The sequence below is a fragment of the Eptatretus burgeri genome, chromosome 3, assembly GCF_056783735.1.
Source record: "Eptatretus burgeri isolate ZD-2024b chromosome 3, Ebu_testis_v1, whole genome shotgun sequence".
NCBI classification, from domain to species: domain Eukaryota; kingdom Metazoa; phylum Chordata; class Myxini; order Myxiniformes; family Myxinidae; genus Eptatretus; species Eptatretus burgeri.
In genome coordinates this window covers 15,442,903-15,462,902 of record NC_140963.1, presented here as the reverse complement: position 1 = coordinate 15,462,902, position 20,000 = coordinate 15,442,903, and the positions used below count along the sequence as shown (strand labels likewise).

At 41.4% G+C, this 20,000-nt stretch overlaps 1 protein-coding gene across 7 annotated transcripts in view; it reads left to right on the top strand.

The window, feature by feature from the left end:
* LOC147029437 (diacylglycerol kinase beta-like) overlaps nt 1-20,000 on the top strand; it is a 351,555-nt gene that overhangs the window by 160,106 nt on the left and 171,449 nt on the right. For all 7 annotated transcript variants that reach the window (XM_085872493.1, XM_085872491.1, XM_085872492.1 and 4 more), the window contains 2 exons: nt 12,093-12,239; nt 13,989-14,038. In XM_085872493.1, the coding sequence (XP_085728619.1) occupies nt 12,093-12,239; nt 13,989-14,038 (197 nt within the window). The remainder of the gene's footprint in view (nt 1-12,092; nt 12,240-13,988; nt 14,039-20,000) is intronic.

Here is a 20,000-nt window from a genome sequence, read left to right as displayed (position 1 = left end):
TTAACAAATACTAAAGAGCCAAAGCATATGTCCCATTTAACAGAAAAGCAATGATAATGTTACGGCCGTTGCTTCTAGATAACTCCAAGAGAGTGGTGTTTTCCGAGAGACCATGAATGCCAACTGCAACCCTTAACTCAGGCTCGATCCTCGCACCAAAAGTTAGTTTACTGTCCCAGGGAATCAAACGTGGCGGATGCTGAATCGCGCCTGTGACTGCACAGCAGTTTATCATTTGGTCGAGTGAACCAATGCTGCGTGCCACATTGTGGGTTTCCATTGGGAACTTGGACTAATTGCCCACCGGGAAGGCTATTCAGACCAACCCTACACAGGATAAACTATAAAGAGCAATTACAGATTCTGGCTGTCAGACCATGTATCCAATCAAGTTGAAAAAAAAAAATATATATATATATATATATATATATATATATATATATATATATATATATATATATATATATATATTCCCCATCACTACAAGATTATAATTATGAAGTTTCATGTTGATTGATTAAGCAGTTCCAGAGAAAACATTTAATTTTTTTTCTTCAATCTAATATGGCTGCCAAACCATGTGACCTATCGATTATTCCTAAACATACTTGTACATCCAAAGATTGGGGGCCATTTGTGTGAAGTTTCCCCTTGATCTGTCGAGCCGTTGTGGATAAGAAGATTTTTTTACAGGTTTTAGGGTAAATCCAATATGGCTGCGAAACCATGTGACCTCTGATGTCATGTGTGTGAACCTTTTCTTCCTCATGAATAGACAATCACAGTGGTCATACGTGTAAAGTTTTTCCTCGATCTGTTCAGCCACTTCAAAGAAGAAGATTTGTGAAGGGGTTTTAAAAAAAAAAAAAAACAATATGGCTGCTGAATCGCGTGACCGATGGTTATCAATTTTTAGGTCATCTCTACCGAGATGACCTAATAAAGCCGGACCAAGTGTCCGTCCGTACGTCCGACTGTCAACAATTTTTCTTTCCGATCTTGATGAAACTTAGTATGTGGGTAGAGGTCGATGAGTGTTGCACAACGATATAACTTTAGTCTGGGTTCAAGGTCAGGGACGACGTCACGAGGTCACGTAAGTTATAAAAATCGCCATTTTCAAAACCTATCTCGTCTGCCATTTTACAAGATATTCGGCAACTGTTTATTGATTATGATAGTAAAAAATATTATCTTGTGTCTAACCAGACAGATTTTTGAATTTCCTTCCCGTTTGATCTTCACGTGATCTGGAAGATGGCCAAAAACGCCGATGCGATTCGCAAAGAAGGAAAGAAGGAGAAATGAAATATAAATATAAAACACATTTTTAGCCTTTTATATTTATACATTTTCCGCCGAAGGTGCAAAAATTTCAAAACCTGAAATGTAAACGTCGGCATTTATTTTCAAAATATAATTTCGTGCACGCGCGCCAAAATTCCGAGTCATCTTCAACCAAACTGCGCAGTTCGAGCTGCGCAGTAGAACTGCACAGTAGTCTTCGGTCATAACTGAACATTGAGAACTTGTGGTATTAGAGAGATGACCGTCACCCCCACACGGGGGTAATTTTTTTTCTGTGAACCATTTTATCCCAAGAAGCCCTCAAACATTTTCATACTGGTAGGATGTAGCGTTCTACATATGCAATTATAACGTCATAATAAAGGCACCTAGGACATTAAATAAAATCACACTTTTTCCCCATGAGGAGTACTTGCTATGTGCCAAGTTTCAATTTTTTCCATCATGCTGTTTGAGGTGCAGAGGTCTAAAGTTTTTCCGTTTTTCCAACATGGCTGCCACACCACGTGACCTATGACGTCACAATTGTGATTGTTACATTTTACATGAGCAGTCGCACCTATGGTGAAAATATTTTTTTCTCAATTCGACAAGCGGTCGTAGAGAAAAACAAGAGTTCTGTGCAGACAAGCAGACAAACAGAGAGACAGACGGAGGCAAGTGGACCCAAACGCAATACCCTCTCCTTCTGCAAGGGGTAATCAGGACGCATTTAACGCTTGTATAATTCATTACACAGCAAGCAAGGCAATTAAAAAGCGGAAAGTGATGGGATAAATGATTCAAAGAATGAGGATAACCACAGATGAGAGAAAATGGCGGTTGGTGGGGTGGTGGGATTGTTACCTTAGAAAATGTTGAAAGAAATCATAAATTGAATAATAAGAGTTTGACCGCATAGAAAGTACATGAAACGCACATATTTGCATTTTCTATTCGGACTTTGCGAACATTACTGCATGGCAAAACTTGGACTATTCCCTTAGCAACTGCAGACGAAACATGGATTCTGGACACCTGAATGAAAGATGTAAAGAATAACAGGTATGTTGAGTCAAGGAAGAAGGAAATGAGATGATGAAAGAAACAGCAGGGGATCCGAAGAGCATCTCTCTCCTCCTCCTCCTCTTCCTCCTCCCCACCTCATGGAACCTTCAACCGCTTCTATGGAAGTGATCGTGACCTCAGCTTGTACTTTAACCTATGCCTCACGTCTACTCCAGCTGCACGTTGGTCTGGCCTAGGAATGCCTTACTCCAGGTGTGAGTGAGCTGATGGTGTTACTGGAGAATTCGTGTTTTTTTTTCCAGGTTTCTGAAACGATGCACCCAAGGCCGCGAAAATGTGTGCAAAGCCACGTCGAAGAACGAACTGAGGTCAAATGTCAAGAAAGAGTGTTGCGGTCTAAGGAAAGTCAGGGAGAGCATGTGAAAACGACGAAGACGTGAGGTAGGAGAGAAAGTGAGGCGAGTAAGCTGTGAAACTCCATTCCCACGAACTGTTGGGAAGGGTGGAAAATGTTTCTGGGGAACAGGCTCTCAAAACTGTTCTGACACGAGAGAGAGAGAGAGAGAGAGAGAGAGAGAGAGAGAGAGAGAGAGAGAGAGAGAGAGAGAGAGAGAGAGAGAGAGAGAGAGAGAGAGAGAGAGAGAGAGAGAGAGAGAGAGAGAGAGACGGAGAGAGAGACGGAGAGAGAGACGGAGAGAGAGACGGAGAGAGAGAGACGGAGAGAGAGACGGAGAGAGAGACGGAGAGAGAGACAGAGAGAGACAGAGAGACAGAGAGACAGAGAGAGAGAGAGAGAGAGAGAGAGAGAGAGAGAGAGAGAGAGAGAGAGAGAGAGAGAGAGAGAGAGAGAGAGAGAGAGAGAGAGAGAGAGAGAGAGAGAGAGAGAGAGAGAGAGAGAGACATGAAGATGTACATGGACATCACCCCCCCCTCTGCATTTTATACCCTGCCCCTCCCCCACTTGTTGGCTGCTTGTCATTGGCCTTGCTGTACCACATTCACGTCATGCTCAGGGGCGGGTGCGCGAAGCGGTCAAAGTGCTTCTGTCTCAACTTACACCAGGACATTGCCATTATTCTGCCACCAGACGAGCAAATGAGTGAACCGGTTTTCGAGCAGACATTGTAATGAACATGAATGGAAGAGAATGGTGTTAAATGGACGAGATGGAAAGATAGAGATATTGAGGAGGATGGAAAGGGGAAAAAGGAATGGGCCTTTTGCTGCTTATATGCTCAATACATATTGATCACATGAATATGATTTACCTTACTCTAAACAGAATACGAAAGAGGTAACTGACTAATATATATGAGGCGCCACGAGGAGGAGTGATGTAAGGGCCACATCAGCCATTTTGGAGTTAATGCCATATAGCACTATTTTAACCATTCCCCAATCATCTGAGTCTATCATCATCATTTCATTAAAAAATGTCACTTACATCACTCCTCCTCATGGGGCCTCATATCTATGTGTGTGTGCTTCCTCAGGTGGGATTGGGAGGGGGGGTTGTGCAAGAAGTCCATCCCCGGGCCACAACTGTCACAGTATTTCTCCAATTTTGCTATACTTTACTTTATTTGATGAGAAACAGAATTTGCCAAAATAAGCAAAGCAGAAAGCTAAAATACATTGAGATTGACCAAAGAATCTATTGTATTCTGATCTCTCAGATTTCTACATTCAATTTGTTCCTCCATTGTTAATTGGCTCATGGAGGGACATGTGTATATATATATGTATATATATATATATATATATATATATATATATATATATATATATATATATATATATGTATATATATATATATATATATATATATATATATATATATATATATATATGTATATCAGGTAAAAAATCGAACCCATATCATGTATGATGCTTTCAAAATCAAACTTAATATTTAGAGTCTTCACAAACTATTCAGTGATAAAGGTAAAAAAATGTGACGAATTTTGATTAACATAGAAAGTCAGATGATTCTTAGTTGCATAAGTATTCAACCCCTTATATCTATGTGTGTGCTTCCATTCCCTCAGGTGTGAATGAAACATCTGTCTAATTCCCTCAAGTCTTCCCTCATTCCCTTCCATTCCCTCATAAGTAGGATGGAGAAGTTAAATATCCTCCAGTTTTTAATGAAAATATTTCACTTTCGAATTCCTTGCCTGTGGTTAGTTATAGAATGTGGTGGGAGTGATGGGATGTGAATGTCACAGGCACGGTGGACTAAATGGCCTCCTCTTGTGCCAAGGTTCCCATCTGTTATTATCCTCAACCTTGGTTTTGTACCAAAACTACCATGAAGGTTTTTTTATTTTGAGAATCTTTAAATGAAAGGTCACTTTTTCTTCTTGACCATTATGGAGTCAGCTTTGTTATTTTCGATACTTGGTTTGATCGACGACAAAAATAATTTGAATGATCTGATATGTTTATTACAGCTGTACAGTACACAAAAAGCTCAGCACTTTGTTCACTCGAAGTGTCAAACAAACAAAGGTCAGTTGCATTGCAGTTGGAGCGCACGCATTACGTATCCACCCTTCCAAAAAAAACAAAAAAACTTCTTGGCTCGAAATGAGTTATGGGTTTAAACATTCTGCCAGAGCGGGTAGTCGTACACTGAGTTGGACTAGACACATTGTGTGGAGTACATCAAGTGGTAGGGACTACATTCTGTCAGGCACACTGAGTAGTCGGAGTAATTCCATCGGAATGGTCAATGAAGGATCGACTGATTTGAGCAGGTAAAGGAACAGAAACATCAGAACTGCATCTTGATAAACTAGGATTAGAGTGAAGTCGATGGCATGCCATCGCAAATCCCCACGCTTCCCACCTCAAGCAAAGTTGAAAGATGGCATAAACTTCCATCAGGATTGACCCAATATAAAATTTTGAGTTAATTTTTCTTCCCTGTTTTGACCCTTATGATCCCAAGTCATCATACAATAGAAAATTTTAAAGAGTAATCACACAGAATTAAGTACAAAACCCTTCATATGGCAAGGAAAGAATGCATGATGGAAAATGCCCAGTCTGTAACTGGATTTGGAGGCCAACATAAGTATTTGGTTAGTCCAAGAAAGATCATGGCTAACGATGAGGCATAAATATTTGAGTGACTGAACTTCAAGAGAATTGTTTCTGGAAATTTATGTGTCTGGAAATCTTGTTCACCAGATGGACTTTTCAGAGTGATGGAGTGAGAGTATGAGATTTGACAGAAATGAAAGAATAATGAGGAAACTTATTGGCAGAAGGTGAAATCATCAGCAAAGAAATGGAGGATTTTCCAAAGAGTCGGATTGCTTATGAAGATTAGGAATAGGATTCCGCCTAAAACACTGCCTTGGGGCACTCCAGCCCTGACAGGAAGACGAGATGAGAGTATCCCGTGAAGAGCCACACATTGGCGATGAGAGTCGAGGAAGTCAGGAAGCCACTTGTGAAGGTTTCTACGTGGCTCTTCCTGTCTGCACAGCTCTTCCTCTCAGCGTGGCTTTTCCTGTCTGTGTCCCTCCCTTCCCCTCTGCAGGGCTCCCTTCCCCTCTGCAGGGCTCCCTTCCCCTCTGCAGGGCTCTCTTCCCTCTGCAGGGCTCCCTTCCCCTCTGCAGGGCTCCCTTCCCCTCTGCAGGGCTCCCTTCCCTCTGCAGGGCTTCCTTCCCCTCTGAAGGGCTCCCTTCCCCTCCACGCAGCTCCCTTCCCTTCCACGCGGCTCGCCTTCCCTCCGCGCGGCTCGCCTTCCCTCCGCGCGGCTCGCCTTCCCTCCGCGCAGCTCACCTTCCCTCTGTGCGGCTCGCCTTTCCTCCGCGCGGCTCGCCTTTCCTCTGCGCGACTCACCTTCCCTCCGCGCGGCTCGCCTTCCCTCCACGCGGCTCGCCTTACCTCCGCGCGGCTCGCCTTCCCTCCGCTCGGCTCGCCTTCCCTCCGCGTGGCTCGCCTTTCCTCCGCGCGGCTCGCCTTCCCTCCGCGCGGCTCGCCTTCCCTCCACTCGCCTCTTTCTCCCTAAAACCCCTCCCCAACCTCTTTCTCCCTCTACCTTTTGGCTTTCTTAGACTTGGTTCATCTTTTAATGAATTGCTTCATCCATTTCAACATCACTGATGACATGTTAAATGATAATGACAATAAATACAGAATTTGGTAAAAGTATCCTTCACACTGTGATGCCACACATTACAAAAAAAGGACCCAAAAGGACTTGCTTTTAAAAGCTGAATTTGCTTTGCTGACAAAGACTTTTAAGCCAGAAATGTGTTTATGACTATAAAGCATTAAAATCCCCTTAGAAGTTGTTATTTTTGTTAAATGTAATATCTCTCAGAAGGAATCGGATGAAATGAAAGTGATAGATGCAACAAAACCAGGTTGGATCAGAAAAAGCAACCAAAGAAATCTTTCCAAGTTAAATTATTCAGACATTTTTGTCTTGCACGTTATGAACTGCTTTTCTTTCAAAAAAAGGATTTTGTAGTTATTTTATTGAACCACAGATACACTTGCCATTACAACTGGGAAACCATAAATATTTATTTGCTGCATTTTTGTGCATTCTATGATTTTTATTATTATTTTTTTTTTGCTCGGCTTTCAGCTGAATAACAGAAACACAAAAAGTTAAAACAACATAATAATTAGCTAAACAACTAATTAAGTCAATGAACACAAACATAATCTCTTTGCTTTTGTGGCATTTGACAGTATATATATATATATATATATATATATATATATATATATATATATATATATATATATATATATATATATATATATATATATATATACATTACATGCCCTCTGTAAACCACCTTGTTGAGTACAATATTTGCAGGAAATTACAAAACGCCACACCAAGAGTAAAGGGCACACTTTCAACGGCACCGCAAACAAAGAAATTTGGTCATCATTGGAAGATAAGAGGCAAGCTCACACGCAGACTTGTGATGCAGTATATCCGTGCCGACATTGAGATATAACTTAAAATATATGGGAATTTGAATTGCATTGTGTTCCAACCATGCATTAGAAACAAAGATTTATTATATGAGTCAATGAGAGATTGTGCTAACAAATTGTGCTCATCAAAACAAACCTCTACAGTTGCAACTAAAACTGCTTCAATGTTGCAATGAAACCTGTCAGCATTTTTATTACCTCCACCACTGAAGGTGGACGGAGGTTACGTTTTCACACCTGTCTGTCAGTCCATTTGTCTGTCTGTTTCTGTCTGTGAGCAATATATTCTCAAAAGGTTATGGATGGATTCAGCCAAAACTTGGTGGACAGGTTGGGTGTTTGACAAGGACTAATTGATTCGATTTTGATGAAGATCAGGAATTTTAAAATGGTCTATGTGGTTCTTCATAATTGAGAGATTGGGCCAAAAACGATGTATTGAACGATATTTCAAAAAGTTGTGGATGGGTTGTGTAGGTGATGAGAACAAGCTGATTAGATTTTGATAAAAGTCCGAATGCAGATCCGGCCTATCAGTGGAATACAAAATGTAAACCGTTCAGCCTGGAGGAGGTATGTGTTTTACCGTGTGCCATTCTAGTTTCAATTGCGATACTCGGAAAGGTGAAAACTTGCAAGAAATCAATTGTCATTTCCAACAGATTACCCTATTTTAAATGATAGTTCAGTCAAGGATTACGTATTGCGTCAAGGATTGTCTTTTGCTAAAATTTTGGAACTTCACAAATTGAAACATCACCAATCAATTTAATAATGGTACAAATTACTATCACATTGATATCTTGATATAAGTTGCTGTTAGAAATATCAAGATGTATAAGGCAAATCTTTATTTCCAAAGCCCACCATTGCGGTTTGCATGTCCATTTATATGCTGACAGTGCCGGTGAAATGGCAGTTGCATCTCTATTGCTGGTTTCGTACTTAGATTTTGATTTCATCTGGGCTTGCAAAAGGCCCACTATATCTCTGGTTCAATTGCTTTAATAGACACAAAAAGATACAATCCATAATAGTCTATCAGCTGTATAGTGCCGAATACTCACATGGCCGAAACAAGTTAAATCTGGTTTTAAATACTATTGGACCCCACTATTAGTGGATCCCACGTATTCGCGGTTTAGAAAATGTGAGCTGCTTCGACATTCGTGGCCCTGTGCTTCACATATTCATGTTTTTTTCACATTTTTGCGGTTTTTCACGGGTGTATTTGCGGGTTTTTTCACATTTTTGCAGGCATATTTGCTGTTTTTCACAGGATCGTTGATTTTTCCCTCATGAATCGCTAACGGCTGGGAACCTATCCCCCCCTTTTCCATTTAACCAATGCCTCACTATTCGCAGATTCGCTATTCACGCCATTTTCCAGAAACGTGTCTTCCGCAAATAGCGCGGTCTTGACAGTACTTGCTTTGGTACACAGAATATAAAAACGTATGATGGATGCGTGAAAATGGTAGCTCATCAACAAACTGGGGGTCTACCTGTTGTTCAAATTTTGTTAATGATCAAAATGCATTTTCTCCAAAGAAATATTTTGACAACTTTGAAAGTCACACCTCAAGGTGTACCGTATTTCCTCGAATCAGCACCACTCTCGATTAAGTGCCCCTCTAGGAATTTCCTGAATTAATAAGCACCCCTGGGTGGTTATTTGAGGAAATACGGTATTTGGTTTTGAAAATTGCACTCGGTGAACTTGTAGCTTTTCGGATGATCTGAGGGAGAAGACCAGTTTTTAAAGTTAAAAAGGATCTTACCTTGTAAATTGCAGTCATATCTGAATCAAATAGAGTCTTTGATAACCAATCCATTAATTAACATAAAAAGCTGCAGCAATATAACTGTACTATTTCCAAATCATCGTCAGTCATCATCATCTTCAGCAGACGCATTTAGATCAGTTTGTTCTTCCTCTGTTGCCATTTCATCACATTCAATAGCTCATAGAAATCTGTACATTTCAACCTGCTTGCAAACAACACCATGAGTCAATTTTACAACATCTCCAGCATGTACAGCTTTACAGTTCCATGATGTCATCAGGTGCAGGGCTACTGACAATACATTTTATTGAAATTGAATTTTCACTAATTTCCCATCCACAACTACCAGGAGAAGGAGTCTTGGGCACTTTAAAGATTGCTCATCTCCATATCGCTGCTTGATCATTTGCCCTCATCACATGTTGGGCATGCATCTATTTGCAAGGTGGTAAAGGATCAGCCTCAACCTTACCAGTCTTTGTGTAATAGAGCTGAAAATGAAAAAGATCGACGTTTTTCAGTCGCTTTCCATAAAAAGTGCAAACAAATTCTTCTTGTTTGTTGTGCAATTCTTCTGGTACTGCCAAGTGATGCTTCCACGAAATATTGATACTGCATCAGCAATTTCAGTGCTTTAGATTTTCCCTTACCAGCAAAAGCAGAAATTGAATTACATCCGGTAAAAGCATGCATCCCAATCAGAGATGCAGAATTCCTGGATTGAAATTTGAGGATGCAAGGATGCAATTTTTTCAAGAGGCTTGATTTTTATTTTTTTTTCCTTATCATTTTTGATTATTCTGGTCTTTGACCCCTTGCCCAATTTCATGTGTGCATCTGTAAGCAGATAACTGTGCCCAAGGAGTAATATGAAGGCATCTGTATCATCAGCATGACTAACTGTTGGGCCATTTGCGTGTTTTTCATGGAGAATCATCCGTGTATCAGCCTCAACTTGTGAACACTCCAACTCAGGAATAATATCACATCCTTGTTTAGTTATTCTCCAGCAGGTGCTGCCCTCTGTTATGTATATTGTCTCCCCCCCCCCCCCCCGAACTTGCCTGTGAACTCTGGCTTTTTCCATTCAGTAACAAACTTCACAATTTCTCTCTTTGATTGAATCGCCATTACCTTTTCCCAAAACTTTATTGGATACATTGGGAGAATGTTGTATCTTACATCCTCAGAACTTACCCCTGTTCTCTTGGCTCGCTCAGGATTCTTTATGGCCACATCCGGATAAACGTCAAAAATTCCGTGAACACTTCTGCAACCTGACTTGTACATATCTGAAAAATTATTTCAGCTAATGCATGAAATGTTGATCCACCACAAGGTTGAATCTTCTGCAGCACCGCCATACCATCAAATATGCTTATTGCATGCCGAGGATCGTGATCTATAAGAAGAGTTCCTTTTTCCAATAGCTATAGGAGTTTATGCCTGGTGTTGGCTTAATGGTTTGGGTGGTGGGCTTGGGATCCTAGGATCCCGAGTTCAAATCCCCTTTGGCTGTTGAATTAATACCAGGTGGGGTTGACTTCCTGTCATCCTTCCGAGGTCAGCAAAATGAGTGCCAGCTTGCTGGTATCCTGTGTTGGAGTGGCGACCCGTCCAGGATTGTACTCAATAGCCAAGGGGACTGCTTAGCAAGCGCCAATGCTCTGCACAGAGTATGGTCCCAATGGATGGAGGTAGGAGTTTGACTTTGTTTGTTTTCCTTGGCATGCCATATGCAATCAATTTTTCTAAACTGCACCAACAGAGCCATTCGTGTGAATAACGTATGGTCCATTCTCAAAGGGATAAGTGAATCCTTCTGTCAGACCTTGACAACACTTTATATCACTGCTAGAAGGTTTTGAGTCTTGTCTACTTCAATGGATCAGATAAAAAACAAGAATGTACATAATAAGGTGACATACACTTTGAACGAGCAGGAATGGCTACTTCCAGAGATTGGGTAGATTCTTCAAGAAAGCTTCCGGAAATTGGAGTCCATCATAGGATTTTCAAAAATAGGGAAGTGTAAAGCATTATGTGGCGCATTTTTCATTTGTTTCGGTGAAATCAGTATTCACACTAAAAATACGGATCTTCGCTGATAGACTATATCTATCAGTTTATGTGTTTGAATCGAGTGATTGCTCACCATGCTTTTCTGGAGTCGACAATGAAATTTATATTCTCGCAATGTTTCAATGGTTGGAATAAAATACAAAAATGGCCTCATATTCAGGCTGCCTCATTATGTTTTGACTTCCATGTTTGAATCCCATGAATTATGTTAACTTTTCTGTTATCCTCTGGTGTCCTTGTGTTTCATGTCGTACACATTTGTATCAACTTCTCCATGAACCTTTAAGAGATTACTCAAATCGACTTAACCTAATCAACACAGTCGTGAAACAATTTCATCGGCATCAAAGAGAAGAAAAGTAAAGAACAATTAAAAGGTATTCCTGGTAAAACTGAAAGCACTATACAGAGTCGATTGAAAAACAGCAAGTAATGTTCCTTTGAAATTTTTTTAAAAAAAAATTGGTTCAGTGGATTTTTTATGGCAGTTCCATTTAATCAGAAGCGTTTTAGTAATCCTCCCAGGTTTTGTCTGAGGGAATGAAAAGTCAAACATAATATCTGGAATGGGATCACGTGTCGGCCAGACCAGATAAAGCAGACTGCGGAGTCGCCCCATTCTGAAGGTCATTAATGAGCCAACTGGATTTCTCCCCCCCCCCCCAATAATCCAGAAGTGTCATGGTAATTCTTCTATAAATAGCTCAGTTTGCAGAAGCATGGAATCCAAATCCGTTATACTGTTGCTTTTGGCCAGATTTTAATCTGTAACCTTTGTGATTTCAGTCCAGTCTCCTCATGACTTGGACACCACCGGACCCATGATGCAGTATTTTATGTCGAGCAGTTAATTTCCCCGAATGCTGAACCATGTTTTTCCCGTGTTATATGTGGTCACAAATTGAAATATCATGTGTGATGTACATCTCACAGGTGGGGAGACGAAGGAGGGTTCGACGACGTGTGGTGGTAAAGAGAACAGTCCAGAACCAGTTGGCCAGGAATATTTGGTTAACCTCAAAGACATCGTGTGCTATCTCACGCTGTTGGAAGGAATTCGTCCTGAAGACAAACTCGAATGTAAGAAAAATGACCCTGTCTTCATTCACATGATATAAAAAGAAAGGAAAAAAAATACACAGCACATTGTTATCCATGACACTCGAAGTCAAAACAAAACAAACAATGGTTTGGTTCAACTATATTTCAATTTGCATCTATATGAAGTGTCTACAGCCGGACACAGGAGTATAAAATAAAAATAAACACCGCTCCAAGAAGATGTAACTATGTTTGAAAAAGACAATGTATAAAAACAATTGTTTTGTAAATGTCAGGCAGTGACCTTTTTAATTCACTATTAACATGTCATCTTGTATTTTCTGAAAAACAAATTATGTTTTAATCACTAAAATAATGCTGCATGCCAGATATATTATGCAGATTTATGTGCATGTATAACACCCCTGATGAAAATGGCTTGGGAGGTAAGGAGGTGAATTAATTGGACAGTTCTCCAAATTAATGTTTGAATAAGTCATCTCGTAACTCCCCCAATTAGCGCTGTCAGGATCCTCCTCTGGTTTAAACCTCAGGTTTAAACAGATTCTCCTCTGTACTTTCTTCTATTTTTTTAGTTTGTGCTTTCATTTACTCTCATTTCCTTTAATGGCTGGGTTGTTCGTGGCATTGGATATTTAACGTCCACCAACTAATGTTGCAGATGGATTGCTCAGTTTAACGTCCGTCAGAAATACGGTGCACACATTGATGAATTGGTCTGCCTGTGAAACACCTGGATTACAGTTTTTAGCTGGGTCGGTATTCAAAACCAGCCGAGACAGGTTAAAAGCGAATGTGCGTATCTCTCGCCATCCCACCAGCCCATATTATTGTGTAACTAGAACGACACTCTGGAGAGCGCATACCTCCGCCAGGCTGAACAGTTTATGTTTTGTATCCCACTGATGGGCAGGATCTGAATCCGTACCTTCACCAAATATAATCAGCTTGTTATCGTCACCTACCCAACTCATTCACCAAGTATTGTCATATTCCTTCCCAAACTTTTTGAAATATCGTGCTATATATTGTTTTTGGCCCTTTCTCTGAATTATGGAGAATCACTTTTTTAAAATTAAAAAAACTCGTATCCAGATCTGGTTCTGGATCCTCACCAAAATCCAATCAATTCATCCATGTCATGCACAGTCTATCTGCCAAGTTTTATAATGAAGGATATATGTGCATCACTACCTTTACTTTTTTCATGGGTAGTGCCAATTCCAAGTTATTCTGAGAACATTAAGAGTCAACCATAATGTGTGAACTGGCATCACATGCAGACAAGACCAGGTGGCATAGGAACATTCCTTCCTCCTTATGGGTCATGAGCGAGCAAGTTGGGGGTTCACTGACAATCTGATTGCAACATTCTCACTCTTCTGAAGTTATCTCAGTTTCCAGAATCTCAAGTTTTAAATATTTAATATTGCTGTTTTGAGTTCAATAAATTTCCACCCAAAACCTCTGGCATATCAGTCGAGTGCCTGACCACTCGGCCACCTCTGTTCCAGTAGTGTTAATGTTGATGACATCAATGATGTTAGTCGTGACGACACGAAAATGAAATACGAACAGCAATCAATGCGTATACAAGTACTGTCTTAGAAAGTCGTTGCTCCAATTTTGTCAATCAAACTTTTTATACAAATAAAATAATGCACATGAGATTCATTTTACGATAAAGCTTAAGCTAATTTGGAAGCATGCAAGTGTGCATTTGAGATTCATTTGACTCGATCATTCTGCTGTGCATGTTCTCTGCAGTCATGTTTCTCCTTTATGACACGGACAAGAATGGCCTGCTGGACAGCTCAGTGAGTTTATACCCACAAAGACACTGTACAATTTTGTTTACTATTACCATATTATCCCATGTGTGATATAACTGTCAGGGTTGTTGATGAAAATGCTTGCTTCAGATGCAGATGAATTATTTGGAAGTGTCATTTTCAGGTCGAATTTTGCAGATTATAAAAAAAATAGTTCCTGTATATACAAGGTCAAAGCTCATGGAAGAGCTAGAACACTGTAGAACACTGAATGGATTATAATGCAACAGAACAAAAGCAGCAGTAGAGGTCAGGTCAGGTATGGGAGCATGCACCGGAGCAGCGCGTCGCTATGTCCATTTTCTGACGATACCTCAGCACCACCCCGACACATACTCCCACAATCTGACCCAGGAAGGTTACCCCATATGTTTCCTCCTATCATCAAAGAGTGGGGGTCCTGAAGGCTTTGCCCCAATCCCGTTATCCGGTGAGCTGCTCTGCAGAGAGCAGCTGCACAGGAGGTACTCCCACAGAGTGAGTTTTCAGATTTCATTGCGTTTTTGTGTGTTGCGGAATGAAGGGTTTTACGGTGGCCAGAGTGCAAATCCTGCCACCAACTTCCTAAAAAAAGTAACCCAACTGCAGGAGGACGTCTACAGACGCAGTTGGGCACGAGATATGGATGGCTGTTGGCTTACAAGGACCTCCTCCACCTTCTGACACATTTTGTTTTTAATCCTGCTGTGTGTCCATATCATGCACCCTCCCCACCAGGAAACCTGGTGGGGGAGACGGTTTAGTCGCCGACAACCCGACCTTGGAACAGGTTAGTACAGGTTTACATGGTACCTGTAGCAAGTCAGATCTAATCTGGCCTGACCGGACAACAGTGGAGAGAGGGGGGAAACACCAATAACAGCATTGAAGGAGAGAGACTTGTGAAATAATGGGTGTGTGGAGAAATGAGGGATAGGGTAGGACGTATGAGGGGAACAAGATGGATACAGAAGCAACCTCTCAGGAAGGAAACACTGGAAATTTGGAAGGAAGTGGGCTTGGAAGTTGGAGGGATTTAAAAGTGGAAGAAAAGATATTGTTTGTAAATGAGGGTTGATCTGAGATGGTGGTGAAGACTTAGAGGGAAGATTGAGATTGAAGAGAATGTGGAAGTTAGTTCCACAGGTGGGAAAGAAGAGGAACAAATGAGTGGAGGTGAGCAGTAATCCTGGATTTAGGGAGTTTCTCCAGAAGGGTTGATGGTGGAACCGTGTTCACCCTACAGAACCCTGTGGGGAGGGGGGGGGGACAAAGGAGTAGATTCAGCTTCATAATGGGACATTCTAATAATGTTAAAGGTCTTGATTGCCATGGTGTCGAGTTATGCAAGGTGTGAGGCAGGCGAGCCAACCCAAAAGTGAGTGCATTACTCCATCAAGCTGCAGATGAAGGCCCTGTAGGTGGATCGTAGTTCTGTTGTGCCAAGGAAGGACTTTGTATGATGCATAACAGTTGGCAACTGGCTTTGGATGCCAACTTTGAAATGTGGTTTGACTAAGAAAGTTCATGGCTGGGAATGAGACCCAGGACTTTGAGTGACTGAACTTCTTCAAAAGCTCTCATCCCCACTTCCTGTCGAGGCTGGAGTTCAAGGCAGTGTTCTGGGCCCTGTTCTTTTTCTGGTTTTCATAAATGATCTCTCTGACTCTGGGAAATCCTCTATATCTCTCTCTCTCTCTAGTGACTCCAACCTCTGCCGTCCTATCTGTCATCCCTCAGATCAGCAAGTAGCAGCCTCTTCACTCTCTGCAGATCTGGATAAAATCACAATCTGGTGCAACATGTGGAACATGTCTTTCCACCCTGACAAACCTCACACTCACTGTCTCTCCGAAAGGACCGTCTGGAAAAACCCCCTCATCAACTTTCTCAACAATCCTCTTGAAGAAGTCCTTTTATTCAAGCTTCTGGGTCTCACAATCTGCCATGATTTTTCCTGGGAAAGCCACATTTCCAAGCTGGCCTCCAAAGCCAGTTGCCGACTGGGCATCCTCCATCATGCAAAGTCGTTCCTTGGCACATCTGAACTCCTGACCATATACAAAGCTTTGGTCTGCAGCCTGTTGCAATGCTGCTTTCCCATCTGTGCTCCTGCCTCTCACCTTTCTCAGCTTCGTGCTGTGGAAACCAAGGTATTTAGGATCATTGGTATCTTATGCAATGAGGCTGAATCTTTGGTTCTCTCACTCTCTCACCGCAGGCATCTTCTACCGTCTTCGGTGGAAGTTCGGTGGTCATTCTGTCTTCTACCATCTCCTCTCCCGCCTCGCCCCCCTGCTGTGTCTGAAATATGCCCCCCCCCATATTTACCCAGGGCACTCAAGATCCGCCAGAAACCCCCTTCTGGTAAAAATACCAAAATTAAGAATCGCTGCTCACCTTCACTCTTTCATTCCTCTGTGTTTCTGCCTTTGGAACAAACACCCACACTCCCTTCAATCCCACTCTTCCCTCCAGGTCTTCAAAACAGCTACTCACCACCATCTTTTATCTTCTCCCATCCAAAACCATGATCTTTTCTACCCTAGTTAATCCACCCCAAACCCACCTCCTTCAAATTCCCTGCTTTCCTTCCTGAAAGTCCTTGTTGTGTAAGGACCTGAAAGTCCCTGTAGTGTCCATATTGTCTCCCCTGTGTACCATACCCATCCCTCTCCCTTCCACAGATGATCTCATGTGTCTGTTCCCCACTGTTTTTTCTTTCCCCTCTCCTGCCCCTCTTGTCTCCTGCTCCCCTTGTTGTACATTCTGTGTGTTAGCTCTCATATGAGCCTCAATATCGTATTTTTTTTGTTTAAAGGATTGTTATGAAAGTGGATAGGAGGGTTTGCCATATGGTCCTTTCAGAGACAGACAGACAGACAGACGCACATGCACACGCACATGCACACACAGACACAATGTGAGATTTGTCTGCATTGAAAAAGACGTTCCAAGTGTTTGATCTGCTTGTGATTTTGCCCAGGACTTTGGAGAGGGAAGAGGCTGCTGCCTGTCTGTCTGAAAGATGAAGGATGAGATGTCATGGCAGAGGGTGGCAAATAGATAAAGGGGATATCCCAGAGACTTAGGCACCACCAGGCTTTAGAGGGAGACAAGTTTGAAAATTCAATCTTCCCAGCATTTTTGCAGCTCTCTGAGAACAGACAGAGAGATGTTGACTTACACAAACATATGATGAGATGAACCATTTGGAGCAGAGGAAGAGTAGGAGACATTTGCAGGGAAGTTAGTCCTCACAAAGCCCAAGAGGGAGGATTTTCCTTTGGGAGAAATCTGTGTCGGAAAGTTCACAGATCAGAAAGTTCAGAGATTATGATAACTGTTTCCTGTCACAAGCTTAACCTGCGACTTAAAAGACTAATTAAGTTTGACTATTGGTGATACAGAAGACGATACTGCAACATATAGCGAAAGTAACATTCCACGTCATAACACAAAATGATTCTCATTTAAATTGCAATAACTGAACAAAGTTATAGTTTTCAAAGCAAAATTCTTTAATCATACTTTCTCGACATGTAGTTGTCAAAGGTCAGATAGTTATTTTTGTGTTTATATAACTGCACATACATACAAAAAGCCAAGTTTTTTTGATTCATTTGGAAATCTTCGTTTGAGTGGCATGTTTAATTGGATGTGAAATTGTTAACAAAGCCAAAATGCATGCATGGAGATGAAACAACATCAAAGTTTTACTTTATGAATCACATTCTGTCTCGTTTGTTTTATCTTCACCAGTGAACTTGCAATAAGACTTGTTACATTTCGCCATTCCATCTCTTGGCTGCGGCTTGAATTGTTTTTCAGTGATAGGCTATGCCTGAATGTAAGAAGATTTATGGTTCTCTCCTTTGTTGTTATTTCAGGATCAGTGCAGAGGATTTGCTTTCAATGTCACCTTTGTGTTTTTCAAAGTCATTAAACGAAGTCTGATGTGTGTGTAGGAGGGGAAGGGAGGGGATGGAGTGAGGGGAGAGGAGGGCTGGGGAGGGGATGGGGGAGATCAAAAGTCTCCAGAAAAGAAAACACAATGGAAATGTTTTGTTTCTTTTGAGAGGCAACACAGTACTGGGTATTATCCAATGCAACCCTCTTCCACCACCCCCCTCCTGCCCCCCACAGTTTTCATTTAATAATTATGTTTCAAGTTTTCTTAGAATAAACATCACCGCTGGTACGCAATCAATTTTAGGGAGGAAAAAAAAAAGTTTTATTTTGATATTTACATTTACCGACCTCATGCATAGATGGTAAATGTTCAGCACAAAATGAGGTTTAAATATATCTCTGTTGTGATAATGATTAGGTTGTTCGCCCACAGCCCACTTGTTCCTCTTTGATCATCGTTTGTGTATTGACCTCCCACCTTCTGTTAATGTACAGCTTCACCACAAACCTCAACAAACTCTAAAGTGTGTTTAAATTAGTACAGAAGGCACAGCCAACCAATAATTAGTGTTAATTTGTACTCCACCAATTCAAAACCTCTAAGAGCAGATGTTGCCTCAGGCAAGGTTTCGTTTGTTGTCCACAAAATTTCTGAATCCTACGCTCCAACTGTAGGCAGGTAAGTTATACATGTATATCTAATCTGTGTACTGGCTGTGAACCCCAAAAAGTTATTAATTCTGGAGTTATTTGTGAACCTTCAACCTACGTCACTGACTAATACTGCAGGTTGCAGTGTAGTCACTGGCACCAGCTGCTTAAAGTAGTGGGTGGTTCTGTCTTTTACAGCCTTCAAAAACTGGTTAAGGTTCCACTTAAACATTCACATCTTTTTTCTGGATAAATTATTTCAAAGATCTCATAAGCTGTGTGATGGATGCCTATAGGGTAGGTACATGGCAGGCACACCTGATTGGTGAGGAGCCTTCCAGCAAGTGTGGGTGTTACATGTGGGTTCAGTCGCCATTTACGTGACTAGGTTCATATACAGTGCCTATAGAAAGTGTACCCTCTCTTTCAAAATTGTCACTTTTTCTTGCCTCGTAGCCTGGAGATAAATTAACTTTTTTCCACCTTTATTTACACATTAAAGTCCACAACTTCCAAGTGAAATACAAATTCGACAAATTTTAGAAAATTAATTTAAAATACAAGACTAGAATATCTTGGTTGGATAAGTATCCACCCCCTGAGTTAATACTTGCTGGAAGCACCTTTGACAGCAATTACAGCTGTGAGTCTGTTGGGATAGGTCTCTATCAACTTTGCACACCTTGATTGGGCAATATTTGCCCATTCTTCTGGACAAAACTGTTCATTCTCAGTCAAGTTGTGTGGGGAGCATTGATGGACAGAAATCTTTAAGTCATGTCACAGATTTTAGATTGGATTTAGGTCGTGGCTCTGACTGTGCCACTCAAGGACATTTATGTTTTTGTTCCTTAGCCACTCCAGTGTAGCTTTGGGGCGATGCCATGCTGAAAGGTGAACTTCCGTCCCAATTTCAGCTTTCTTGCAGAGGGCAGCAGGTTTTCCTTAAGGATTTTCCTGTATTTTGCTCCATCCATTTTCCCTTCTATCCTGACAAGTGCCCCAGTCCCTGCTGATGAGAAACATCCCCATAACATGATGCTGCCACCACCATGCTTCACAGTAGGGATAGTGTTCTTTGGGTAATGTGCTGTGTTGGGTTTGCGCCAAACGTAAAATTTTGCATTGACGTCAAAAAGTTCCATCTTGGTTTCGTCAGACATAAAACTTTTTGCCACGTGGCTTCAGAATCTCCAGAGTGGCTTTTTGCATATCTCAAATGGGACTTGAGGTGGGCTTTTTAAAGTAATGGCTGCCTTCTTGCCACCCTACCGTTACTTGTGCAGTGCTTGGGATATTGTTGTCACATGCACACAGTGACTAGTCTTTGCTATAAAGGCCTGTAGCTCCTTCAAAGTTACCATTGGCCTCTCGGTGGCCCCTCTGATCAGTCTCCTCCTCACTT